Consider the following 23,819-nt stretch of genomic DNA (forward strand, 5'->3'; position numbering starts at 1 on the left):
TGTTCAAAATTTAGAGCTCTAAATATGGCAGATACAAATGGCAAACACATTTTCTACTCACTGGCTCGCTGCTGTAAGCAGAACACAGGATAAGCTGAGGCAGATCTACTCTGAGTAAAGATAGCCGCTGACATTCACACAGCCTTTATGCTGCTTTCTTTTCACTTGACTTAAGTTTCATGTCCGCAGAGGCTTAGGTGCCGGGCATAATCTGCCCTACTTTCTTACAGTTTTTAAAAGGTCCTTTTCGTGTTGTGCTTCCTCATCAAAAGCTGATTTTTAATCCCTTCTCTTTATAGTAAAGGTGTAATGTTGCTGCTTTGACACTGTGGGGAATGTGATTACGTCAGCAAAGATCTCAGCAGCTCGTCTTCACTGACATCTATACTGTGCCTCTCTTGTACTGCACTATGACCAGTTCAGCTGCAGTACTGTATATCTGGCTCGTCTTTGAACCTCTGTTCAATAGTTGCTTGTAGCACTATGGGATGATAGTGTTTTTAGTCAAGTAGCAGCTCTGCTACTGCTAATAAAATGATTTCACAAAAAAAGAAAAATATCACTAGAATAACAGAAAAACTTACACAGATAAGAACCAAATTTCAAAATCAGAGTTGAACCTCAATGTGAGTAGAATTGAAATGAAATCAAAATAAGAATAGAAAAAACTCAACTGTGGGAAATGTGTAGCAGATTAGTGATTTTGACCCAGAAATGGTGGGTTGAAAGAAAATAGTAAACACACAGTAGGACTAGGAGTCGATCATTAGTAGAAAACCATAGTCGATCAGTATAACACGAAGTCAGTTAAACTTCGGGGATATCAGTCTGTCCAGTTAGGAAACAAAAACCATTTTAAATTCTGCTTTGGTGCAAATAAAAGAGACAGCAGGTGCAGTGGGGAGGCAACAACCAGGTGCCACTAAAGAAGGTCTGGACCTCATGCCACCCTCATAGAGTCTGATTCTGGTCTGGAAACATGCATGAGGAGCCTGCTTTGAGTTCATTTTGTATTGCTCTGCCAGTGGTCCTCCTGGGCCTTGTCACCGAAATGAGAAGATACCGCTCCTGCTGTTGGGTTGATACCCTTCACTCTCCAACCCTCTTTGTGTAAGAGCCCGTGTGGGTTGTTTGCTTTGTTGTTGAAGGATATATACATTACATTTGGATTGGATTCAAAATGAGTATGTTAGTAATGTTGGTAATATTGGAATTTCAAAGAGCAAAACAAACAAACTTTATTAGTGCTCATTTGTGTTAATGCACACTGGGTGGAGAGGAGGATCCATATGATATGTTGGCCATGGTTATTTCTATAGTTTGTGTAGACAGACTTTGAAAACACATCTCCCCCTGGGACAATACAGACACTCTAAAATGATTCACATTAACTGCTTGACTGTGGAGAAAGCGTGATCAAATTTCAGCTCTCAAAGTGGAGCCTGTGTGTCTGCATGTCGTAACAGACCTCTGCTGGTCAAACAGAAACCTTTCAACAGTACCAGAACTACAGTAAAGGGTGTGTGTGAGTGCCTCATTAGATGGAAAGTATAACTGACCGCTTACTTTAATAGTAACAAGAGCAAGAAGAAGAACAACAACAAGAACAAGTGAAGAAAAAGTAATTAAAACATTTAAGAGGAGTTAAAAGTTAACATATTAGGTGTAGGAATACTCACAGCACAATGAGGTTAACGGTGAGGAATAAAGAAAATTATAATTCAAAAAACAGTTAAATTAAAACAAATGTGAGGAAGAAGTTAGATGTGAAAACTATGGATGATCTATTCCAGGGATAACATGTGGAGAAAGAAAAAACAGGAGAGGGCCGAGGACAGATCCCTGAGGAACTCCACAGGTCATTTTCATTAAGGATGACTGTGATTTGCCAATATCAACACTAAAAGAGTTATCCTATAAATAAGAATAAAACCACCTTAAAACTGACTGTACCAGAGATGCCAACCTAATGTTGGAGACCATTCAGTAAAATGCAGTGAGTCACATTGTCAAATGTAGCACTCAGATCTAATAAAATACTTTGTATCAATAGGTAACTTCACATCTGAGCAGACAATCATCACATGTGGAGTTCCCCAAGGTTCCATCTTGGGACCCCCTCTGTTTAACATTTACATGCTCCCACTGGCACAGATTATAAAGAACAACAAAATAAACTATCATAGCTATGCAGATGACACACAAATATATATCACAATGTCACCAGGAGACCGAGGCCCTGTACAGGCTCTTGGTAAATGCATTGAGGAAATCAATGACTGGTTGTGCCACAATTTTCTCCAACTAAACAAAAACAAAACTGAAGTAATAGTCTTTGGCGCCAAAGAAAAACGATTACAGGTCACCAGAGAACTTCAATCTATACATCTAAAAACCACAAACCAGGCGAGAAATTTGGGTGTAGTGATGGATGCAGACCTAAACTTAGAAAAACACATTAAGACAATAACAAAATCAGCTTACTATCACCTCAAGAATATTTCAAGGATAAAAGATCTGATGTCTCAACAGGACCTGGAAAAACTAGTCCATGCATTCATTTTTAGTAGGCTTGATTACTGTAACAGCATCTTTACAGGTCTACCTAAAAAATCAGTCAGACAACTACAGCTCATTCAGAACTCTGCTGCTCATGTCCTCACTAAGACCAAAAAAGTGGACCACATCAGTCCAGCTCTGAGGTCTTTACACTGGCTGCCTGTCCGTCAGAGCATAGACTTTAAAGTTCTGATGCTGGCCTATAAAGCTCTGAATGGTTTAGGACCAAAATACATCAGTGACCTCCTGACCCAGTATGAACCTTCCAGATCCCTCAGGTCATCTGGATCCGGTCTTTTATCAGTTCCCAGAGTCAGAACCAGACACGGAGAAGCTGCATTCAGCTTTTATGCTCCTTATATCTGGAACAAACTCCCAGAAAGCCTCAGATCAGCTGAAACACTCAGTTTATTTAAATCCAGGTTGAAGACTCACCTATTCTCAGCTGCATTTGAATAAAGCACCAAATCCACACTTTTAAGCTTAAATTTCAAAACTTACACTAACTACTGATCTTATCTATTTCTGATTTTATCTGTTTTGATTTTATATACTGTTTTGTTTGTTTGTTTGTTTGTTAAGTGGGTTTAGAGCTCTGGGTAGCTCCCCAACTGGGTCTAGACTGGGTCTAGAGAGTATTTTAAATTCAGGGAATTTAAAATAGAAAGTAGCTCGTCCACAGAAGGACTGGTAGCTCCCCTTACGATAAGGGTTCAGATCGTGCGAACAGGTGTGGGATTAGAGCTCTGGGTAGCTCCCCAACTGGGTCTAGACTGGGTCTAGAGAGTATTTTAAATTCAGGGAATTTAAAATAGAAAGTAGCTCGTCCACAGAAGGACTGGTAGCTCCCCTTACGATAAGGGTTCAGATCGCGCGAACAGGTGTGAAATGTGTGTGTTTAGTTAGTTTGTTTGTTTGCTTGTTTTAATCAATTTTAAATCATGCTTTTTATTTGTTTTTGTTTCTAATGTCTCTGTGAAGCACTTTGAATCACCTTGTTGTTGAATTGTGCTATACAAATAAATTTACCTTGCCTTGCCTAATAAAACTAAAATAGGATTTACAAGCATCAGCAGCATCCAACAGATATCACTCTGGGGAGTCTTGTCTCTGTGCTGTGGTTTCCACTAATTTCAGTTAAAAAGACCAATCAAAACTTGGAGTGACAGGCAGGTTTGGAAATTTGTATAAAATAGTCTCAAAATTATTCACGATTGTGCCACTATCATAAAGCCCCTTTATAGCCAAGTTTATATAAGTTCTTTATGTCTAAAATGTGTGTAATATTTCCTACTTCATGTGATTCCCTTGTTTTATTTCCTCTTTGAACTCCTCTGCAGGTCTGGAGTCCTTGCGTGACAGTGCCCACTCTACACCGGTGCGTTCAGTGTCCCACGGGGAATCCTTTATACCACGCTCCCGGAGCCAGGTCGCAGATACCAGCGAGGGGATGGCAGTCATCTCTGACGAGGCCTACAGCCCCTCTGACAGCGTCCTGCCCACGCCGGTGGCTGAGCACAGCATGGAACTAGCCGTATCACGCCAAATCAATGGAGCGCCCTGCAGCATTGAGGAGGAAAAGGAGTCGGAAGCGAGCACCCCTATGCATGGGGAACGGGGTGATTTTGGTGCGGACAGTAGATCTGCACAGGAGGGCGCAGGGGGGGACTCAGCCCTCAGCGAGGTGGAACAGGTGAATAAGTTTGTCTTAAGTGTCCTCCGTTTGCTCCTTGTGACCATTGGACTCCTCTTTGTGTTGCTCCTCCTCCTCATCATCCTCACCGAGTCAGACCTTGACATTGCATTTTTAACTGATATCCGCCAGACCCCCGAATTTGAGCAGTTCCATTACGAATACTTTTGTCCCCTCAGGCGGTGGTTTGCCTGCAAGCTCCGCTGGGTGGGCGGGTTGCTCATTAACAAGTGAGAGTGAGGTCGTAGAGTCCATAAACCTGTTCGGGGGTCTGACAAGACGGTTAGGACTCCGGAGTGATGGAGGGCAGCCTCGTCCCAACCATGAACCCTGCTTCTCTCATCCTCCTCCTGCAGACAGACATACAGCTTGGACCACTCCTGGTAACACCGGGCCAGGATCTCTCTCCCCCTCCTCCACTTTAAGTTGCCCTCACCCACTCAACCCCCTCCTCGTTTCGCTTACGTTGTTCTTTTTTTCCTTTTTTTTTTTTCTACAAAAGCCAGGACACCTTTTTTCTGCAATTTTTTTTTAAATTTTAAGCCATTTCAGGTATTTTATTTTTTCAAATAAAACAAAGGAAAAAAAATTAAAGAGAAAAGCAAAGAACTAAAGGATTTTAAACAGTTCCTTTTACCGGAACAGAAGATGTTTTTTTTGTCGCAACAGATGAACGTTGCCTTCGTTTCTTATTTATTGCTTTTAAACACGATTAGCAGAAGGAGAAGGGGTCGTGAATGGTGATCAAGGAAGTTGATTTTGTCAGTAAAAGATGAAAGTGAGTCACGTCAGAGTCAAAGGGCCTTCTGCTGTGAACCATACATGAGTCAAAGTGGTGTAATAGCGCTTGATATCGATTCATCCCCATCAGAAGTCGGCAGCAGATTAACCTCATTAGAAAAACAAAGCAGTTTGACGGGAATAATAGTGAAGGCGTGTGGAATGGAAAACAGAAAGTGTGGTTAATGAGTTTTTTTTGGGAATATAGAAATTATCGATAGCTTAAGACACAGTTAGACTTCAGTATACATTTGTATACAAGGTTCGCAAGGTTATTTTCTAACACTTTATAAGGATACGGTGAAATAAGTACCAATACCTGTAGTGTTATTTTCCCAGTAGTGTCAGACGTGGTTAGAAAAACGCTCACAATGAGCAAAGATTCACTGGCACCAGTAGATGATAGTCTAGGTAGATGTGCAATGCTGACATGGTTTTAATAATTAAGAACTTTGAATGTGCTCGTTGGTTCAGTTCTTTTGTTATTTCTTCATTTTAATTTGATTTGCTTTTTTTTTTTTTTTCATCACGTTGAAATTCGATGAATTTCAATGATTTCTTTGTATGAAGAATTCTTGATTTATTTTGGTTTCATATCAACCTTGCTCTGACTATATTATTATTATTGTTAGAATAAGAGTAATACTGTACTTTTTGTACAAATTAGTTTGTTTCCTAATATATATTGACACGTTTTCCATGTATATTTTAACAGAACTGAAATGTTATTTTGTTATTGAGATTAAATTATACCTTTTTTAGCGCTGTAAGGTCAGAAGCATTTATGGAAAGATGGAAGGAGGTCTGAAAAAGAAAAAAGAAAAAACAACAAAAACAACAACAAAAAAACAACAACAAAAAACAAACAAACAGGGCTTTTATCCAGATCCACTCAACACTAATCATGCCTCCCATCACTCCACCAGCAGAGTGTGTGCAACTTTAATGACCGTTTAGATTGAATTAAATCTGGAATGTCATTGTACCACCAATACTAAATAATTCAAAAACATATGTCCGACTTTCATAACTTTATCATATCTTATTTTACTTGAAGAATTTGGAGAAGTGATGGAGCCTGACTGACTGGATCTACGTTAAAGGGGACCTGTTTTTTGATATTTAAATATGCTGGATTCTCATGTTTAAGATAGTTGAGTATACAAATGTGCAAATAATCCATGTGAGACAGAAGCTCAGACTTCAGGCTGCTGACAGTTTGATTTTTTTTGTTTTGTTTTGTTTTGTTTTGTTTTTGGGGGTTTTTTGGACCCTTGGACCTGCATGATGTCAGTAAGAGCGGATGTCCCTAATATGGTCATGTTTAGGCACACAGTGCTGGTTGTGTGCGCACATAACCACCACTCACCTGATGGAGTGGGGGAGCTGAAATAGCTCATTTCAGACAGAAGATAAGCTGAAGGGCTGCACTAAAGCACAGAATGAGGTAAATAATAATTATTTTAAGCTGTTTTTCATGCAAAGCTACTCTTAAGGATATAAAAGGTCCTCTTAAAAAAACAAACACAAAGTAATTTGACATTCTTAAAAATTTAACATTTAAAAAAAACTAGGAGGCTGTTTTGATAAAATGAATATTGCATAAAATTAGCTACTATTAATGCAATAATTATCTTTTCTCTGCATTTATAAATACAGTATCTGTTGGTCAGATTAAGGAAAATCGCACTGAAACAATAAATTAATCTAGAATTAACTAATGTGAAACCAGAAATCTCGACTTTGGTGGAGACAGACTGCATACAGGAATCTTTTCTTTATCTGGAGTTTTATATCAGATAACATCTGCTCCTTGATGTCTTGGTCAGGCTTGAGGCTCTTCCGTCTCACAGCTCAAGGGAGCAATAACTGTCGCGGCTGCTGGATTCTGGTTAAAATCGGGGGGGTTGTACCTCCTGCACCAAATGCAGGTGTATGTGTTAGTGTGTCATTATGTAGGAGTGGAAGCAAGAGTGGAGGCTTGGACAGACTAAAGCAGAGAAGGAGGAGAAGTGAGAGGGGTGACGAGAAAGAGATGTAGAGAAGTTCTGAAGGATTAATTACCATGTAAATTCGAAATTGAAGGCTGATCAACGGCTGTACAGGGTTAATGTTTTCTTTTCTTCTTTGTTTTCTTTTTTGGTTTTTTTACACACACCCTCCTGCAGCTGCTCCACTAAAGGCTTGATGGTGCTACTTGATTTGTTTGCTCCTGTGTAATCTGAGCATATAAGTCCTCGGCTATGGCCTGACTGCAGACAGAGTAGCTTGCACACTGGCATTGTGGCTGGATCCACTCCTTTGGCTAATTGTCTTTCACAGGCCATAGTTATCTCTGGTGGAGGTAACAGCACTGACATTTCTCAGCACAATGCTAAAAGGAAACATGGAATCAATACAGCAACACTAGCAAGAACGCTGTTGATGTAGGAGCTTATTTAAGTGAAGAAAAGAAAAAAAAGCACATTTTTTCCTACCAGGGGGTGGAGCGGGGCGGGTGGGTTGACTTTTTTGGTGTACTTTCATACTTCATATTTATTACTTTTTCACTGAGGTCAGTATGACCCTTTAGTCCAGCCAGGCTGCATTGTTGTAGACATCTTTTTTTAAAAGTGTTCCTTTTACATCTCTCAGCATTATGTAGCTTAAGCGGTCTCTCTGAACATGCAACAATTTAAAAAAAAAAGAAAAAGAAAAAGGCAGCATTATTCATGAAGCAATAAACAGCTGTAAGAGCAAAAAGTATGAAAAACATGTATACTAAGATCTAATGATGACTAATGTTTGATGAGCCAAATTTATTCGCCCAATTTGCTGTTGTGCTCACTCAAACAACGATGCTTGGACTCGAATGCTTAGACGCTCAGTTACCTTTGCAATCAGTAATCACAGTTTCTAAAATGGCATTTTCCTTAGAGACCTCTTGTGTGGATGTTTGTTCTGCTGTTTTCTGTTGTTTCACTGTTAAGCAAAACATTGCTCCCTGTGCCTGGATCCTCACTCTGCAGTTTACCAAAGTGGCAAAGATGAAGGAATGGAGACAGAGAGGCGCGACATCTCTTTCGGCTACAGACTTCTCCATCCTTAAATCTCCCAAACCAAGAGGGGAAAAACACTTTTCAGCTCTGTCTTAGACTCTAGTGTTCAACAGGCAGGCAAAACTCTTTGCAAGCTTGTTTCCTGTGACTAACCTGACATTACATTGCAGTTGTGGTGCCACGTTTCCATTTTCTGCAGTTACTTTACTTCATGGGAGATGACAGAAGCTATATCTGTCATTTATGGTTCATAAGGAAAATTGGCTTGTTTGTACTTTTTGAAAAAATATGTGGTTGCAGTGGAAGATGAAACATGAATTTTAGTAAAAGTAAAATACACGTGATGAGAATTAACCCAGTAACATAAGCTGCATGGATTTAAAATGCAATTTCATATGACAGCCAACCACCAGATTTCTGTAAACTTTTGATCGATTGTTATGAAGGCTGTAACAAAAAGATCTTAAGTTTCATGCCTGAGGTTGCTTTTTTTTCATTCTACTGGACTGCACTTTACTGTGACGTGTTATGTTGTCTACATATCTGAGTCATTATTAGCTAAAACAGCTAAAAAAAAATAAATTTAAAAAAATAATCAGAATTTAAGATTTCTGTTGCAATCACTTAAACCAACTTACCTGACCACAATTAGGTGGTTTGTTCTTAATTGGCTTGAGTTCCTCCCTGGCCAGAGCCCCTGTCACATTAATGTGAATGGTGCTTTTCGCACTAAGGGTTTAATGAAACTAACCCAAGACAGCTTGCTCTGCTTTTTGCCCTTTGCTCGCTCCCAGTACAGACCTTCACACAACTGTGCATACACGTCAATGAGTGTATATGCATATCCATGTCTGGTGGCGTGTTCTCTAGTCTGCCTCATTCTATCCTCAGATCGCAGATTGCTGTTTAATTATGTTAAATATAAAAGTATATATACATATATATATATATATCTCCATGTGCCAAATCCAGTTCTTGTTCAGTCTGATCCATTCCAAAACCAATGTTTGTACTGTAGGTAACCTTCTGTACAAGTCAGTATAAAATATTGTTTCTCTCCAATAGTCCCTTGTAACTGGTGCCATTAAATAAGACACTTCAAACTTGAAATAAATGTTAAAAACGGATGCAGCTGCTCGTGTGGTTTTGTGTAAAAACAAAACAAGTTACATCGATACTCATGAATAAAATTTTAATTTATTTTTATTATGAAATAAGATAAGCACAAAAGTGCAGGGAAGGATTCCATCCACAGAAAGTAAAAATGTACAACAATATAAACATGCGATAACTGTACAGAAAATGCAGTTTTAGCTGGTCCAATATGAAGCAGCAGCTTGGTGGATTAGAAAATTAGCTTACTAGTCTACAAAGTCAGATACGGGATGAAGGAGTCCTAGCTCAAGTGTGAAAATACTGGCTTTAAGAACGGACGCTGGCTGCTTTGAGGCATCGGGGCTGCCAATAATCCTGGTCTCCTGGCTGCTGATGCATCACCTGCTGAGCTCCTGGACCCTCGACCTCCACCCCTGGAGCTGGAGGACGACCAGGATTTATTGCTGCTGTAGCCACGGCTAAATCCACAAAAATCACCACAGCAAGACAAAAGAAAGCAAAAAAGAAAAATAGTTCAGTTACAAGGGACGCCTATTGGCAAATATGATCCCCAACTGGATGATGAAATGTGAGACAACACTCTACAGACCCTTTAGAACTGGAGCTTGTGTTGCCACATCCTTTTTTCTTCTTGGAATACTTGAAGAACGGAGCCTTCTTTCTCTTCTGTCCCTGTGCAGACTTATTACGGAAGTAGGTGGAGGATTCAGTGTCATCCTCATCATTTCCACGAGTGCGACCTCGTGCCGTGTCTATCCACCCGTCGCCTCCACTGTCAGCCTGCTCCTCTGATACACAGAAGACATTTAACTTTATTTTTAAATTCACACAAATTGTGTTAAATTAAAAAAAAAAAAAAAAAACTACAGGCAACCACTAGTGCTAGTGGTCAGCCTCCTCATAGACATGCCAAAATCTTAGATGTCTTGATCACATTCACAAGATTTTAAGAAACCTTGACCTCTGACATTGAGGTCACAAATTTAAACTGGTCTGAGATTTTAAGTAGATACAATTTGATATAACTGGAAGCTCCTATGCCGCCTCATTTTCAAGTTATCTTATTCACAAACTCAGGTGAAAATGCTGCCCACCTGCCTGTTAGCACACCATCATGTGATTCAAAAAGTTACAATGTGCAAAACTTCAGTAGGATCTCTTACCAGGTAGCTGCCACTCAGAATATTTCTGTAGGACCTGAATGACTTCAGCTCCATACTTGTCCAGTTTATCTTCTGTTACACCATCAATTTGCAGGAGGACTTCAGGGTCAGAAGAAAGCTTTTCTGAATGTGACAAAAAGTGTGTTAAGTTATAAAATGTTTGCTTTTGAAATTAAATAAAAAGTTCTGTGTCTGAGAAGTTTAATTACCAGCTATCTTTTTCAATGTGGCAGTGGAGAAAATGTTGTAATAATGAAGGCCAAATGCTTTCCCCAGCTGCTTGCAGAGATCCAACAGCTCCTTAAGACACTCCTGCACCATTGCCTCTCTCCGGGAGACGTTCTTCGCCGTGGCAGCTTTATGTTTCCTGATGGTGGACGCGCTCTCAGTCTCATAAAACTCCACCTGGGAAATGATGAGAGCCAGTAGTGTTTTCATTGACTGGCAGCACTTCATTGCATTTTCCTACTCTACCTCTCTTCATGACACTTAAAACGATTGGTGTACAAAGGGCTTTAAAGTAAAAATGACACAAATTCCGATGTTTTAGCATATGAATTTCTAATACACACTGCAAGCAAATTAAAAAGCACCAAGAAAAACAATTGATAATTGATTTCATCATGCCTGTCAGGTCTGTAAAGGCCTTAAACGCTGATGTGCGACCTCTTACCTGCATGTGTCCAGACAGCACATTCATTGCCTTTGTTCCAGCGGAGATATAAGACACAGCTTGCCCACCATTGGTGATGTAGAGGTCTTCAACCAGGACGTTATCCAGAACCAGCTTTTTAAAAAGACGGTCAGCATTGTGTCTGGAGTAGGCTGCTCCAATGCCAAACATTCCTGTCTGTACCTTGGCAGCTTTAGAGCCTGACATAAAAGAACATTTACAGTTTTTAACCACACATAATTCAAACAACTGTACTGGGAATATCAACTTGTCTAGCTGCCAAATGCATTTTTACTGCTTGCTTGTGTATGTACTGTACCTATGAAGATATCCACAAGCATGTTGAGGGTCAGTCTGTTTTGGTTAGCAGTCTTGCCAAACCTTGCTCCGACTTTCTCACAGTTCTCCTGGACAAACCTCACGATCTTTTTCACGTCTTCAGTCACGTTTCGCATCTTGTATTGCTGTTTTTAGGAACATTGATGGCCAATTACAAACAGCTGGCGGTAGGTTACATACATCATCAACATAGAAGAAATGATTCCTACGTTGGGTTTGGTACAGTTGTCGCAGCTGACGTCTGGATGGTCCTTACAAAAGTTTCTGTTGAACTTCAGCTCTCCGAAGTAAGCGAGCAGCTGAATTCTTCTGCACTCCATCACGTTCTCACAGAAGTGCACCATGCTGTGTAGGTTGTTGTAGTGAGTTGCCTTGGTGTGTCTGTCACCTTCTCTGTCCACTGCGATAATGCAAGAAGCCAAAAAGACACTGTGTAAACATGTTAGGAGCTGAACTGGCCTGGACGGTTTGATTTTCTATCACTTACTGCTGATAATCCTCTTGATGCGCTGGACATCGGTGTAGGAGTAAAAGAGAATGCAGTGAGAGATCTCTCCATCCCTGCCAGCTCTCCCCGACTCCTGGTAGTATCCTTCCATTGATTTAGGCAGACTAGCGTGGATCACATAGCGCACATCAGGCTTGTCAATGCCCATGCCAAAGGCTATGGTGGCACAGATGACCTGTTGGCAGCAAATGAAAAAAAGAGGATTTCAAGCATGACTCGAAACCATGATTTAAATTACGCAACCATCTAGTGATCTCGTCTTTGTGGCCGGTACCCAGACTGCTGGTTATGTTCATAATATCTATAATTTGAGTTTTGAGCTGACCTGGCAACCATCCTGATTGATCCATTTGGTCTGCACATACTCTCGGTCACTGTCACTGAGTCCTGCGTGATACGACAGGGCTGATAACCCTGCTCTCTGAAGACTCTCGGCCATGGCATCACAGTCATTACGAGACAGGCAGTACACGATGCCAGAGTCACCTGCATCAGAACAACAGACAGATGCATATAACCCCCGACAAAACACAGATTTAAAAGAACTTAGGGATTTCATTTCTATCCAAAATAACATCCAACAACTTGATATAATAAAATTCTACACAGTAATCCACTTGGCTTGTTGTCTGCAAACTGTTTTGATTTCCCACCTACTGTTCCAGACATGTGAGGGCTTAAAGTGTTCATATACAGTTAAAAATTTAACACAGCAGTTATGACAGTGTTCTGAAAATAGCATGCACCGGGATCAGAGAAAGTACTGAATTATTTACGTGGGTAGTGCTTCTTGATCCAGCTGGTGCAGTCCTCATCCACCTTTTTGGGTTTCTTGGGCAGCACTGAGTACTTCAGGTTTGTTCTGTTGAAGCTCATCGTAAACCTGAAAACACATTAGAAGAAAAATGTTCAGTTACTGTTTTGCTTTTTGATCCAGCAAGAAGAAGAAAAACACGCACGCACACACACGTTTTAAATCTAAGCCAGAGGCTGAAAGTGAAGACATACACTTGGGGTCGACTCATGTTCAGCTGGTTGAGGATGTCTTTCTGCACTCGGGGAGTAGCTGTGGCTGTCAGAGCCATCATTGCCACATTAGGGAACTTCTGACGTAGTTCATGCAGCTTCTTGTAGTCTGGGCGGAAATCGTGGCCCCACTGAAAGATTTAAAATGATGGAATGATTCAAAATGGCTGCTGCTAAAAATAAAAGCATACAGCAGGATTGGGTGTGCATGAAAGCAAAGGAGCATACCTGACTGACACAATGGGCTTCATCTATGACAAACCGAGCCAGAAGGCCTCGCTCGTACAAGTTCTGCAGTGCGGAGATTAACCTGTTACTCGCACTCACCTTTTGGGGGGGGAGTGAGGAATAAGTCAGTTTTAAGCATTACAGAATTTATAGTTACAGACATGTTTAATTATGCAATTAAATCTTTCAAAATTAGTTTACAAGTCACAAAAAGCTCACCTTTTCAGGTGTGGCATAGAGCAGTTTAATAATGGGATCTTTCCTTGAAAGCTGCATATAAATCCTCGATGCTTCACTATCACTTTTATCACCAGATAGACTTGTTGCTGGAATCTGAAATGTAGAGCAATACAATAAAAACAAAAATTAAAAACCAAAAACACAAAACAAACCACAACAACAACACAAAAAACCCCAAAAAAAACCAAAACAAAACAGCAGAAGTATAAAAAACTTCCTAAACCAAGACTGAAATTACTATTCACAATATTGACTCGCAGTTCCATTTCCCATGTAGTGAGGAGCTGTTAGTGAAAACATTAATGCAAGTGGGCTGGACAAGCAAAACTTTTGGTCAGTCTAAGGAAGTTTAACTACACAGTTAATCCCTCCGATATCTTAATATAAGCAAATCAAATGCAGTCTCTACATGACAAAGAAATGCTGCTGTAGTAAATTAAAGACATTTGTCAGCTCGACTCTTTGGACTTAACTTGTGAGAAATAAATGTGTAAAATTTTAGAAAAGGCTGTGGCACTTCATTTCTCAGGCTGTGATTTAACCATAAAGCAGAAAACGTATGCACCGGGATGTCTGTTTTTTCAAAATAATTACTTATTTTGAAAAAAACATTTGTTTCAATTGTAGACAGGATTTTTTCTGTTGTTATTTAATTGTTTATACGTTACCTAATTACTTTTTTCTAATTGAATGGCCATAGGGGAGGTGTTTATCAACAGGAAAAACAAAACTTATTTAAAAAAACAAAAAACAAAAAACAAAACCAAAAAACACAGTTAACAGTACAAAAATGATGCCCTCCTTCACACTTTCCAAGACCTTACTTTGGGCCAAACTGGAGTCTTTGCCTGACAAGTTCTGGCCCCTGGGCCTTATATTGAGATGCATGTTATAATCCAATTATTATCAAGTAATCAAGTGGCAGACAGGGGCCAACTGGTGAAATGAACCAAATCTGACTGCCAAAAGTTAAGATATGAACTGACCCATAGTTTTGAAAAACTGTTAAAATGAAAATACTTTTTAAACCTATTAAATTAACTTATTAAATACATTTTCCAAGTACACGCATAAGCACTTCACACTTTTCTCTGATCAAATATACGAGTGGAAACAAGCATACTTACATCCAGAGTGGTGAGTTTCTGAACTTGGTCTACGATGAGTGATTTGAGTGGAGAAACCACCACAGTGACCCCCAGCGAGACACACGCAGGCAGCTGATAGCACAAACTTTTCCCTCCACCTAAAAAATACAACAGTTTAAGATACCTGGACATCTTCACAGCAAACGCTGCACTGCTACTGTAAGCATGCTTTTACAAACCTGTGGGCATTAAAACAAACGCATCTTCACCCAGCAGTGCAGCATTAATCGCTTCTAGTTGATTAAACCTGAACTGATGAAGTCCAAAACGCTTGTGAAAGATCTTCATCATCTCTTGTGAATGAGGGAAGTTAAAGCCTCTGAAGCGATCATGAGCTGGGTTTTTGAAGGTGGGTTCTGCAAATAGAGACACAAAAAAGACAAGTTCCTTAAAAATCAAATCCTGTGTTTATCAGGTATGACAGACCACCTTTAAAAACATACGTTTTCTGTTAAATATGTAATTCATATGGAGTTTTGCATTTCAGGAGAATGAAATCAGTACACATGGAATGTGTAACAATCTAGAACTGTATGAGATTTGTGGACCAGAGGGACACAATAGGCTGTTCTCAGATGCCTCAAAAACAGATTCAGTGAGTACAAAATGACTTGCCTGGAGAACAAATTGTTGACGGCTTTGGAGCAGAAGTAGGTGTTGTTGGTTTCTTTTCCCATGAGGACTTGCTCGGCCCCCCCTCTTTCACTGCTGTAGTCACAGCTGATGAAGTTTGTGGTTCGTCAAAGTAATCTGGGATATCAGAGTCATTAAAGTCATCTATATCAAAGTCGTCATTATAGAAGTCATCCATTTCTTCATCTTCAGCAGCTACAAACGTTGGGGTGTTGTTCGATTTCTTCTGCGCACCACTCTCTGAGTCCTTGGGTGAGAAGAAGAGGTCTGAGCCATCAAGATCAATGCTTGATTTCTCAGATATATTAAAAGATGGCTTTGTGAACCTGTGTGCTGATGGAGAGTCACAGATACTGTCAGTTTCAACACCTATTGCCCTGCTGTCCTTATTATCCAAGGGCTTTATATCAATAACACTGTCAGAGTGATCAGAGTCATAGTCCACAGAGATGACTGAAGATCTTCTATGCTGAGGAGGCTTCTTGGAGTCCACAGGCACAGAGCAGTTGGATGAAACACCGTTGCTAGAAAAAGATGTTTCTTTGAAGCTGGGTTCAGAAATCACTGTGCTGTCTGGCTGCTGCATCCTAAACAAACAGTCACCGCCAGTTGCAAGAATTCTCTTCCTGCAGGATAAAAGCAGGTGATTATGGTCATAAAGACATTTAATTAAAACACCATGAATAATACCAAAACTACACACAAAGCTAACACACCTCTGGGCCCTCTTCAGTAAAAGTTCATCTCCACAGGACAAAGCAATTAATTCATGTTCAGGGATGGAGTCAACCAGAGCACAAATGGACTCCATGATAGCAAAAAGTTTTTCATCTGAAAAGAATTCAATACATGGAAGAAAAAAAACAACAAAACATACTTTTGAATAAAATGAAGTATAGGATTTTTTTTTTTTTTTTTTTTTTAAAGGTACAACACTCACTTGTTTTGTCTTTTAAGCAGAGCTCGGATGGTTCATGCAGTGCGACGGGGCTCTTTGATTTCACAGCATTGTCTCCAATTTGAGCATCAGCTGATTCAGCTCTGTTTGAAAATAAAGAAAGTCATGTGATACGTTTCTAACTCTTAGAACAACCGTAATTTTTAAAATGACTTTCTTGTTATAATAAATATGACCTGAAAGAGTGATTAAGTTCATCAGCTAAGTATTTATTAAGGTCAAAGATGAGAAACCCACAGATCTTTTCCCCCACAGATAGGAAGTTCAGAGGAACCAAACTTGCTGGCCATTAAAGAAATTCAAGTTTACGCCTTTTGCTCACTGGCACCATCTCTGAAGCCAAGGCTGTCTTATATACTGTCTATATTTAAAACTTTCCCCATCAATCTAACTATTATCACTACAGAGAAGCGATTGCTGGCAGTAACAACTTTTTACAGGATGAAAGAGAACATTCGAGCATTTTGGCTGCTACAAACACAAGTATGATTGGTAAAATATGCAGACAAGTCTAAATTCTGACCTTGTCTCCAGTGCTGAGCCTGCGTAAATGATCTCATCAGGGATGGGTGAAGGTGGAATGCAATCAAGGTCATCTTCAGGCTCAGAGTTGTCATCTATCTCTATTGTCTTTGGGTCAATCCATATTTTCTTGTTACCTATAGAGTAACACATGGTAGCACATAGCGTTTTTTTGTTTTTAAATGTAATCTGTTGACCAGTGTATACCTAAAATAAACACCCAGTTACCTGTGCTTCCTGTAAAAGGTTCCAGCTCAGCATTATTATCTTCTTCACTGTCACTCAAGATATGCTTTAGATGTGCAGGATGTTTTCTGTTCATCTTAATGGCAAGTTCCTCCTCATCTGACCAGTCTGCTGGTTCCTGGTTTAAACTGGGTCCTGGTGAAACTGCAGCGGTGTTGACATTTTCCTCTGGCTCATCTGTTTCCATGCAGGTTTGCTTACCACTCTTGCTAGTTAATTTGGATGTTTTAAATAAGGAATCATAGTTTAGTTTGCCACTTTTCTCTGATACTTCTGAACTGAATGAGTTGTTTTTTCCCTTGGCTGGTGTTTCAAAGTCATCTAAATCATCCCAGTTGTCCACAGGAAAACTACGTGACACATCCAGAGCTGTGAAATTGAATGAATTACTGCTACAAGATAGGCTGTCAGATTTAGCTGGAGCTGGTGCCGACTTAATATCAGAGACCACTGAAGGTGTTTGGGATGCAGGAGAGGCAATATCTGCTGGGCTGATGGTATCCGACTTGCATTTTGAACTTACAGAGAAGTAGTTGTTGATTTTGGATTTTTGAGGTCTCTCAAGCTTGTTTGAAAATGTCAAAGGAGATGGAGTCACCAAACCGCTCTTGTGGACATTGACATTCCTGTTTGCCAAAACATTTGAGCTGATTACCTTGGTAGGGACTTCCACCTTGGTCGTACCTGATGAGGACTTCTTTTTGAAAGAAAAAGCCCTGAAAATTACACACAAAAGGAGCTGAATTATAAAAACAATATGACTGTTAAGACAGCTAGTCTAACAGACAGTCTTACAGACTTTGAGGTGAAAGTGTCGCAATTCGAAACCATATCGCATGCCCAGCACTGTCACCCTAAACAGAGTGTACAGTAAATAACAAAACGTATCCATCCTTTTGCTGTTAGCAAAGCTTACAGTTAGCTAGCAGTTTTTTGGCCATACTTACCCCGGTTTAGGTTTAGCAACAGACTGCTTGCTTTGAGCAGCATTGCTGTGCCTCGCTAGCTGTTCCTTCAAGTTATTTTGTGGTAGACTGGACATTGTTTGTAAGAGGCAGCGCTAACGTGTTAGCTGGCTAGCAATAAGAGCTCAATTCATGAAGTAGCAGCGAGCAGTTTGTTTAGCATTACGCTAGACACGACGTGCGACCTGTCTCCCGGAGAGTCGCTCTTCACTCGTACCCCTCGTTGGAGTAAAGCTCAGTAACGTTCATTACAGTTAAATATTTTTCCCTTTGTTTTGACCGGAGATTAACTCTCTCAATGTGTACCTGTAAACCCAGACAACAGATTTTTGCGCCCATTCAACAAACGGACTTCTTATTGGCCGAGGCTGATTTGGCGTGAGTATCATGGGGAATGTAGTCTTCCGCGTGCACGAAACACATTGGGCCGGTTTCACACGCACATTTTATACTTGTTTATAATGCAAAAGCAGCCTAAAATGTAACTTTGAGCTGATCTAATACCGTCTACGATCGTGTTACATAAAACGCAATGATTTTATGAATACAAATTATCATCCCACCACTGGCTATAGTAGACCGAAGACCTACCTAATAGCGACCTCTGCTGCCCAGTTGCATTAAAAAAACAAAAAAAATCAGAAACCCTAACCCAACAAAATCAAGCTACCGGGTAAATGTTTGCAGCACTGATAATCAGTGTTGGGACTAACGCGTTATTAAGTAACGCGTTACAGTAACTACGTTATTATTGTGGTAACGAGCACGGTAACTAGTTATTATGCCAAAATCAGGAACGCGTTAGTCGTTACTGGGATTTAGATAGGGTCGTTACTCGTTACTTCGTGTGGTGGCTATCGCGGAGCTTCCACAGATTCAGTAACATTAGCAAGTGGTGGAGGCCAGCAGGTGGATGAAGGAAAAGGGACGCAGAAGGAAAAGAGACCCGAGGCAGCCGCCGGTCCAAGTGTGAACTGAACTTCAGGTAAGAAGTTATGACCTGCAGTCTATCTGGGTCAGATATGAACCATGTTTAGGTGGAGTTTATTTTCGTTATTCTGACTTTTTCTGTACTGCGTGCTAGCTAGCATGACGGAGTTTCTATATAGCTGGGTGGGTGCTATGAAGTTAATGATGTTGAACTTTATTTTGTTCATAAGTTATTAGAGTTGCCAACCGTCCCGTCTGGTATTCAGAGAAAATATTACGCGTTTCTTATTGAGGTGAAAAGGAACAGTTTGTCCCGTAATTCAGCTACAATGAAAAAGACACAAAGCTGGAGTTATTCTGTCTTTGCTGCACAGCTGCCTCTTCTTCTCTCTCCTCTCCCCCTCCCTCTCCCGTTTCTACTTCAATCATGAAAACTGATCAATGATCAGCTGATCGTCTCTCTTGTTTGTTTATCGCCCACTTTGCGCCGAAAGAGGAAACCAGCCGATGTCGCGCTAAACAACAGCAGCACTTTTAAGCTTGATCAGCTGTTGTTAGAATTTATTTAATATTAATTTCTAGTATCAGCTGATGTTTGCTGGAGCCACAGCTGTAAACCTGCTGGTCATGATACGGTTTGGATATGTGGTGAGAGGGAAACATGAAGATGAAACCAGGAGATGTCCTTACTGGATCATCAGAGCTGAACAGGTGATGGAGAAACAGGTTTACCTTTTAGGTGACATGAATGAGTTGAAGGGAAGTTATGAACTGTTTCTGAGAGACAAATAACACCAGGATCCTTTTTTAGGTAGCTGACAGCTGGTAACTGTGCAGGGGCGGGTCTAGCAAAGTGTTGCCAGGGGGCAGGTAGGGCATTAACAGGGAAAGGGGGGCACAAGGAAATACTTTCTTATTCTCATTTAAAATGTCTAGCTTTTAAAAAATAATTATCTGAATCTTTCAACAAACGATTGATAGATTGATGCATATATACCATCGAAACAGTGTACATCACTGTCACAACAGTGTTTATTTTCATTCAAAGGCTTTATGATTTTTCCTATAATGGTGGGCCGGTCTCTAGTCAAATTCTCCGGGCCAATTTTCTGTCCCAGTCCAGCCCTGTATGCAGCTCATCTGCAGTCTGGTGTTACCTACATCTTCCTATTCAGAAGGCAGAATTTCTGAGTTCTGAGTACAATCGAAAGCACCACGACTGCAGTTTTTGTGTTGGATGTAAAAGGCGCACATGACTCTGTGACGTAGGCTAGAATCATGGCAGCAGTCAATGACGGTCCAGGCGTGGAATTTCTCTCGTGGGAATATGCACATTATCTTTTCCTTTCTATTGGTAGGTGGCACAGTGCACTTGTGGCAAGTAAGCAAGCTAGAAGACTGGCAAAGTTATGGAAGAAACACATTAACAAGAGAATTCTGAGTAAAACCAAAGTTACTTTCCCTAGTAACTAGTTACTTTGAAAGTAACGAGTAACTTGAAGTAACTGAGTTACTTTTGAGAGAAGTAACTAGTAATGTAACTAAGTTACTATTTTAAAGTAACTTACCCAACACTGCTGATAATGCCCTTCATACCCTGCAACATTCCTGTCACAGTGGTCTAATTAAACCAATGGATAGAATCTCCGATTTTTTTTTAAATATTTACAATAAAATTGTCACAGAGGGGTGTAACATTTGTGTCTCTTTGTTTTCTGTGACTTTTTACTGCAGTGCATTGTGAATAACAACTCGACATATTTAATAGAGTTTATTTGCAAATTTTATCAGAACAGTTTGAATGATTTTCAATGAAGTGATAATTTCAGTTACATTTATTTCATAGTGTAGTGACCTTGATCTTTCTGTCATAGTGCTTGAATGGGGGTTAAGACTTCTTCCCTTTTTTGGAAAAACAACACATCTGTAGATGCACAGGCAGCTGATTTTAAAACAAACTCTATACAAACAATATAAAAAGGAACTGGCTTCATCGTCGGCCCTTTTGTAATGTGCAAACATGTAATAATCACACCACTGGGAATGATGCGCAGGCAGCAAGTCCACACATGTTCTTCCCACGTTCAATGAGGAAATACCTGTGAGAGGACAAAACTGTTACTCTGTTTCTTTGGTTCATAATATTTAGGGAAATTTTTCTACATGTGACTGATTAGAAAAATTACCCGTTCATGCCCCAACTCGATCCCCATGAGTTCTTTACTATCCAGTGAGGAGTACCATTTTCTTGTCCATAGCCGACAGCCAGAACTGCATGGTTCACTTTGTCAGTGGTGTTGTGGCATTCAGTGCTGAAAGCAGAACATGTTTCTTCTGACTCTATATCTTTTATTCAGAAAGAGGAACTAAACCTCTCAAATGTCTGAAAGTAACAGCTTTACTGACATTTTAAACTGAATGAAATACTCTAAACCCTCTTTTCTCAGTTCTTATTTTAGCAGCAGTGGTTGTGGTAAACTTGCTGTCCAAATGAAAAACAGGTTTTGACCATGTGTGTTTATGTGAGCATCAAAAGAATAATAGACTTGATCAGTAGGTTCAAGTAAAGGTCTGCCCCATTCATTTCATGGACACTGCAGGGGAAAAATGATGGGAGCAAACATGCAGGAATCTGCTTACATTTGGTTATAGCAAATATAGTGATCATATAAACACTTAGTATGTTTTAATAAATGTGAAAAAAAGACAAAATTGAAATTATGACATCTTCTTACCTGGTGTACACACCCTGGTGGTAACTCATAAAGTCAGAGGTCACCTCAAAAGCAAAGCTGACAGGATTGTGTGTCCCGACAGCGTCCACCAACTCCATCTCATTGTACTGACAGACGGCAGAAAAATGTCATCATTCACTCGCTTCACTAAAGACTTTTCCTTGATGAAAATCCCTGATGGATACTCACTGCTGTTATGTTCACCACACTATTCACAAAAGCAGCTGCCCTTTCTGGTTTGTACACACACTTACCCTCCTAAAATGACAAAAAGACACAGTTAAAATAAATTAAGCCATTAAACACAACTGTTTGTAACTGAAAAGTCTCTTTTGTTTAATGTTTCTTTTTTTTAGTTGATAGTTACAAAAGCCGTGTATGGATAGTCCTGCTCGGTCATCAGTCCCTTGTTGTACATGATGTATTCAAATGCTTGACTGGGAAGACCACTGAAAGACAAATTAATATGTTATTAAACGAGTGAGCAATTACACGTAATTTTCTTTTAAAGGGGAAGGTAGGAAATGTTTGACTCGCCCATTGCATCCATGGTTGTTGAAATCTTGAGCGCAGTCTACCAGCTGTTGTTCTGACTAGTTAACGCAATAGGCAGTAAAGTTAGTCATTATGCTTTGTCATGAAGTGCAATTTTTGATACGTAATCAGCTAATAAAAAACAAGTCACCAGCGGTACAAGCTTCCCCTTGTTGATGGCAGTTACAGACTCCAAACAGCCAGTGGTGGAAAACGTCCAGCAACTACCACAGCCTCCCTTTGCCGTAAACACACACACACACACACACACACACACACACACACACAAAGATTTTAGGAAAGATTTTATGCACTGAAAGAAATACTAAAAAAACTCAACTTAACACTGGGCCTTTTTCTTACAGCAGACCTGTTGACATGTTTTGTTTGGAGGAACACTGGATAAACTATTTAAGGGCAAACAGTTTTTGCAATGCCACTCAGCAAGTAAGTTTAGTTAACCTGTTATCGACATGCAACAGTAACATTTTTCACTGCATTGTGGGGAAACTGCATCCCCTTAAAGGCTTTCCTTTTTCCTTTTACTATTACTATAATGTTTTTTTTTAATCTACTGTCTGACTGAGCAACCATGCATGTGGATGTCTGAGGTTCAGACTCACCTGATTCTTCACTGGGGTCACATAATTCCCTTTCTTTCTCCAGTCGATGGAGTCTGGTAGCGGCCCATTGCTGCTGAAGTAGTTCCCTTTGGTGGCAGAGCAGTTCTGCAAAAATCAACTTGTCAAAAAACCCCCAACAACAGCTTAATCATCATTGCAAAATGCTTCTTGTATGAGCATCATTACCTGAGGCTCAGACATGAGGAAGGACTTTCGAAATTCACTGAATGTCATGTCTGAAAACTGGTTCAGTGCCACTGCAGGAAGAGAGGAAATGCAGGTGAAAGCACTTTAGGATGAGCCACGTGAAACAAAACGTTAATGCAAACACAAAGAGGTCTTACTTGTGAACGAGTGGTTTCCTTCATTGTGTTTGTCAATCCTCTTCTTGTTCTCTGTGAATATCTGCAGTCTTTGGTAGTACTCCTTCAAGTTGTACCCTTTGTTGTACTGTACATGGAGGAAGGGTGTTGATTTAGACATTTATTTTTAAGTTTGATGCAGTACCCACTTGAGCCACGTTGTTACTATGATTTTCTCACCAGACAACTTCCTCGTAACAACATACTGAGCGCAATCTTTTGCTTATGTCACGGCGCTATAACCTACCTGTGCCATCCATGACTTGAAGTGAAACTCGTCTGTAAATAATCCATGTTAAAAAAAAAATGTTAAAAAGTGTCCGATAAAGAACATGAAACAATAGAACAGACGCCGTGGCCGTAAATATGAAAGCGAAAGCTGGTGTAGCGCAAATGTCAAAGCAAAAAAGCACTAAAGGAATAAGAATGTAAAGCGGACTTTACCAAACAAAAGAAGCGACTTACCTTGATCAGACAGGCGAAAAGCTGACGTTACAGAGGCCGCAAAGAGCACAAGAAAAACGAACATTGTGTCGACTGTTCCAAGTGCCAGTATTTGCAGCAGGAGTGTGAAAGTGAAGTGAAACAGATGAGGCGAGTCACGAGGTGAACAGCTGCTGTTACAACCATGTGGCTATAGTTCTGCGATCCACGGGTAAATGTTTGATGGTTCACGGACTGCGTTTTGCTTTAAGCTATAGTTATTAAAAAATGGAGAGCACTGCAATAAATAATCATCACAATGCACAACAACTGCCTTCGTACAAAATGGTTAAAATAAACATAAAATAAGCGGCGTC

At 40.1% G+C, this 23,819-nt stretch overlaps 3 protein-coding genes across 8 annotated transcripts in view; 1 reads left to right on the forward strand and 2 right to left on the reverse strand.

Moving 5' to 3' along the window:
* frmd5a (FERM domain containing 5a) overlaps positions 1 to 9,197 on the forward strand; it is a 71,203-nt gene extending 62,006 nt beyond the window's left edge. For 4 of the 5 annotated variants that reach the window (XM_082541795.1, XM_082541798.1, XM_082541796.1 and 1 more), the window contains one exon: positions 3,900 to 9,197. In XM_082541795.1, coding sequence (XP_082397921.1) covers positions 3,900 to 4,486 — 587 coding nt within the window. In that variant the 3' untranslated portion in view covers positions 4,487 to 9,197. The remainder of the gene's footprint in view (positions 1 to 3,899) is intronic. The other variant, XM_082541799.1, reaches the window with a different exon arrangement.
* A 48-nt stretch (positions 9,198 to 9,245) lies between these two features.
* blm (BLM RecQ like helicase) lies at positions 9,246 to 18,181 on the reverse strand. 2 transcript variants are annotated; one of them, XM_082541779.1, is made up of 22 exons: positions 17,818 to 18,181; positions 17,526 to 17,586; positions 16,853 to 17,435; positions 16,626 to 16,761; positions 16,085 to 16,185; positions 15,861 to 15,975; positions 15,127 to 15,770; positions 14,691 to 14,867; positions 14,491 to 14,609; positions 13,343 to 13,456; positions 13,124 to 13,222; positions 12,878 to 13,026; positions 12,646 to 12,752; positions 12,195 to 12,355; positions 11,849 to 12,044; positions 11,571 to 11,761; positions 11,342 to 11,486; positions 11,023 to 11,222; positions 10,559 to 10,754; positions 10,350 to 10,472; positions 9,776 to 9,974; positions 9,246 to 9,644 (listed from the first exon to the last, which is right to left on the reverse strand). In XM_082541779.1, the coding sequence occupies exons 1-22, from the start codon at positions 17,910 to 17,912 to the stop codon at positions 9,467 to 9,469; spliced, it is 4,089 nt and encodes a 1,362-aa protein (XP_082397905.1). In that variant the 5' UTR covers positions 17,913 to 18,181; the 3' UTR covers positions 9,246 to 9,466. The 2 variants fall into 2 exon arrangements, with proteins under 2 accessions (XP_082397905.1, XP_082397904.1); XM_082541778.1 differs by having other exon boundaries at positions 16,853 to 17,586.
* A 2,340-nt stretch (positions 18,182 to 20,521) lies between these two features.
* Positions 20,522 to 23,688, reverse strand: ctsh (cathepsin H). The gene is made up of 12 exons (XM_082541810.1): positions 23,485 to 23,688; positions 23,267 to 23,298; positions 23,002 to 23,107; positions 22,844 to 22,914; positions 22,658 to 22,762; positions 22,186 to 22,272; positions 22,038 to 22,093; positions 21,868 to 21,949; positions 21,690 to 21,758; positions 21,501 to 21,607; positions 20,952 to 21,077; positions 20,522 to 20,864 (listed from the first exon to the last, which is right to left on the reverse strand). The coding sequence occupies exons 1-12, from the start codon at positions 23,546 to 23,548 to the stop codon at positions 20,795 to 20,797; spliced, it is 975 nt and encodes a 324-aa protein (XP_082397936.1). The 5' UTR covers positions 23,549 to 23,688; the 3' UTR covers positions 20,522 to 20,794.
* Between the last annotated feature and the right edge of the window lie 131 nt (positions 23,689 to 23,819).

Source organism: Aulonocara stuartgranti (assembly GCF_965226115.1).
Source record: "Aulonocara stuartgranti genome assembly, chromosome: 7".
Classification (NCBI taxonomy): Eukaryota; Metazoa; Chordata; class Actinopteri; order Cichliformes; family Cichlidae; genus Aulonocara; species Aulonocara stuartgranti.